At 56.5% G+C, this 3,509-nt stretch overlaps 1 protein-coding gene across 1 annotated transcript; it reads right to left on the reverse strand.

Moving 5' to 3' along the window:
* Positions 1 to 2,034: 2,034 nt before the first annotated feature.
* Positions 2,035 to 3,288, reverse strand: FAM43B (family with sequence similarity 43 member B). Its single transcript, XM_063145415.1, has 2 exons — positions 2,347 to 3,288; positions 2,035 to 2,160 (listed from the first exon to the last, which is right to left on the reverse strand). Exons 1-2 carry the CDS (start codon positions 3,175 to 3,177, stop codon positions 2,035 to 2,037), a joined length of 957 nt encoding a protein of 318 aa, XP_063001485.1. The 5' UTR covers positions 3,178 to 3,288.
* Between the last annotated feature and the right edge of the window lie 221 nt (positions 3,289 to 3,509).

Raw genomic sequence — 3,509 nt, forward strand, 5'->3', positions numbered from 1 at the left:
CTGAAATGAATAGGGCTTACATTAGTCATGACTGACCTAGGTCCCATTCATTTCAATGGGTCTACTCTAACTAGGGATTACGTTGGATTCATTTTACCCCAAGATTAAATCCTACCTCCCTTCCACGCCACAGCTCCAACTGAAGTCCATGTGTGATCTTAGAGCAGACCCACTGAAATCAATGGGGCAATCAGTCATGCTGAACTTGAGTCCCCATTGATTTTTAGCAGGTCTGTTGGTTCCAACTGCTGCTGTACCGATTTTTTCTCCTATTTCATTGCTGACCTATTCTCTTTCAATTTGAAAGGGGGGGGGAGAATTGTTTTCAAAAAGAAATTCACAGAATCATAGAATCGTAGAGTTGGAAGGAGTCTCTAAAGGCCATCAAGTCCAACCCCTTGTTCAATGTAGGAATCCACCTTAAAGCACCCCTGACTAATGGCTGTCTGGCTGCCTCGTGAAGGCCTCTACGGTGGGAGAGCCCACCGCCTCCCTAGGTAACTGGTTCCATTGTCACACTGCTCTAACAGTCAGGAAGTTTTTCCTGATGTCCAGCTGGAATCTGGCTTCCTGTCACTTGAGCCCGTTATTCCACGTCCTGCACTCTGGGAGGATCGAGAAGAGATCCTGGCCCTCCTCTGTGTGACAACCTTTGAAGTATTTGAAGAGTGCTATCCTGTCTCCCCTCCATCTTCTCTTCTCCAGGCTAAACATGCCCAGTTCTTTCAGTCTCTCTTCATGGGGCTTTGTTTCCAGACCCCTGATTCAAAGGGGATTGTTTCAGAGAAATTGTCCTGGATTGGGTTCAGGGGTCTTGTGAGGTGGCCAAGGAGCAGGTGTGAGTCTCTTGTCTTTCATTGTACTATCTGTCAGCTTCGAGTCTCCTTGACTTCCCGCACTTCAATGAAAGCCCAGGGGGTCAGGAAGCACAGGAAGCCTGAGAGGCTGCAGAGATGTGTAACCAAAAGATAAAATATTACTCAGCCCTTTGGCCACCTCCCAGGAATCAGGTACACTTAAAAAACCCACCCAAATAAATTCAAAAAAAATTATAAAACGCCCTGAGAATGAGGAAGAAAACTTTCGGGAAATTGGAGGACAGATTTTGGCACAGCACTAGTTCCACCTGCAACACTGCCCCAATCCCACCTGCATTGTGGAGGATGCAGAATCGAGACTTGGCTTTGACAGTTGACACTGGTGCAACAAGCAGCAGTTGTGCAACCCCCCCCCCCAAAAAAAAACCCTACGAAGAGACTGGAGCTGTGCTACAACCCCTGGCAATGGTGAGCCCTTCTTGTGAGAAATTGTTGCGAATTTCTCCTCCTCCTGGTGAATTTCAGCGAAATTGTGTCCCCACCACCACGCAGGGTTCCCCAATTCAGATGCCCAATCCGAGGTCACATGTGCACCCCCTCGGCACCCCGAAAAAGAGCATGCAAAAAGCAGATCTGAATTCCAAGGGTGAACGTTCTTTATGTATAAATAAATTTCTATATCTGTACATACACACAGAGATTGTTTTTTCTAGACCTTGTCTTTCCCCCATTTCCTATTTCAAGCGACCACAAAGGGCAATTTAAGCCTCCACAGCCTTCTCTCCCCTCCGCAGGAGCGCAGAAATGAAATCCACCGGCTGATTTTCCTTCCCTTCCCTGCCGAGGCGACGAAATGTACAAAATCTGATCCCGGAGTTGCACAGCGACGCTGTGACCCCAAAGGTGAGTCGCCGGGCATTTGGAAGCCTTTGAGCGTCAGCACCGGAAGGTCAGCAGCCGGGGTTGTTTTGCTCAAAAGGCAAAACCGGTCCCCGAAACACCAGCTCGGTCGGCCTGGCACATGGAAATGACGTTTATCCATCAACTGGGACTGACCGCTCTGCCGTGCGCAGTCTGTCAACCCTGGATGTACAGACAGCAGCCCAGGGAACAAAGCAGCAGCGGGAACGGCATGTTCTGAACACCCACAGCAGGATCCATCAGCAAGAATGTCTCTGGGGGGAGTAAAAACAATACAATTATGGCTCCAGGATCCCTAAGAAGACACGCACGGCGGGTCCCACGATGGCATGTACGCCTGGGGCAGCGGGCTTCTCAAAGTGGCAGTCCGCAGCTCCCGGGCCAAGGTCAGTACCTCCGGCAGCTCCCGGCTTTGGGCCACCTTGGAAGCTGGACTGCTGGCCGCGTCGGTGCTGTGGACGGCGCCCACGGCCGGGCCGCTGCCAGGGAGAGGGACGGAGAGGCAGGCGGTCAGAGTGGCGGTGGCGGGCGGCACAACACTGAGCGTGCCGCTGGACCGGATGACCGCATTGGCTCTGACCCTGTGGGTGTTGGCGTGGCCGGTGGCGTGGCCGTGGCTCTCTGCCTTCTCCTCCTTCCCCCCTTGCTCCTCCTCTTCCTCCTCTTGGATGGCGCTCAGCCTGGGGGCACTGCGGTTCCTGTCTGGCGGAGGCCTGTAGGGACACTTTCCGTTGAGGAGCTTCCGCAGGGGCACCAGGGGGATCATGGCCTCGCCCAGGAGCTGTTGCTGCAGGTGCCGGGCGTCGTTCTGCCTCTTGAGGCGCTTGAACTCGTTGAAGGCCGAGTTGGAGGTCTGGTAGAGCAGCAGGGCCACGGCGTGGGCCTTCTCGGCCGTGGAGAGCAGCACCGCGTGGCAGCGCAGCACCACCGCCTTGTTCTTGACCTGGTGCCGGTAGACCCACACAAAGAGCTTGGGGTGGCGCCCGTCGGCTGCGCAGTAGGTGATGCGGTGCAGCAGGTAGGCGTGGCTGGGCCGGCGGGCCCCCTTCTCGCCGGGGCTCATGCGGATGCCGTGGGGCCCCAGGGTCAGCTTCATCTTGGTGCTCCGAGCCCCCGAGTCGCTCTTGGCCCAGATCTTGTCCACCGCCAGGTCAGTGCAGCCCTCGCCCTTGGCCTGCAGGGTCACGGCGTTGCCCAGGTACCAGGCGGTGTAGGTGGGGTCCTCCTTGTTGAGCTCCACCTTCTGGCGCTTGCTGCGGAAGACGCTGCCCAGGCGCTCCAGGGGGCAGTCGGGCCAGAGGTCCGGGCAGGAGCGGACGAAGTTGGACAGCAAGGAGGCGTAGCTCAGGCCCGGACCCAGGCTCTTGCCTTTCGCCTGGCGCTCCCCCTCCTCGGCCAGGACAAACTTGCTTCTGCGCCAGGGCAGCATGGCAGCCATGGGGCAGGCGGGCGGGGAAGCACCTGCCCTCCCTCCGGGGAGGCCTCTAGTTCAAGAGATGCTAGCTAGGCGGCTCAACCCCTCCCCACCCCCACCTGGCTACTACCCCAGTACCCCCCTCCCTTTTAATTTCCTGCCAACGGAAGGAGCCCTTCCTTCCTCTTCTGGAGAGAGAGCGAGAGCCCGATCCTCCCCTGGTGGATCCTCCCCTTGATCCTGTCCGGTCCTCTCCGAATTCTGCGACTCCGTCCTAGCAGACACGTGTGTGTGTGTGTGTGTGTGTGTGTGTGAATACCAGGGACGTCCTCCCAGCCCTCGCCCCTCCCCTGCCT

This window comes from Elgaria multicarinata, chromosome 20 (assembly GCF_023053635.1).
Source record: "Elgaria multicarinata webbii isolate HBS135686 ecotype San Diego chromosome 20, rElgMul1.1.pri, whole genome shotgun sequence".
NCBI lineage: Eukaryota > Metazoa > Chordata > Lepidosauria > Squamata > Anguidae > Elgaria > Elgaria multicarinata.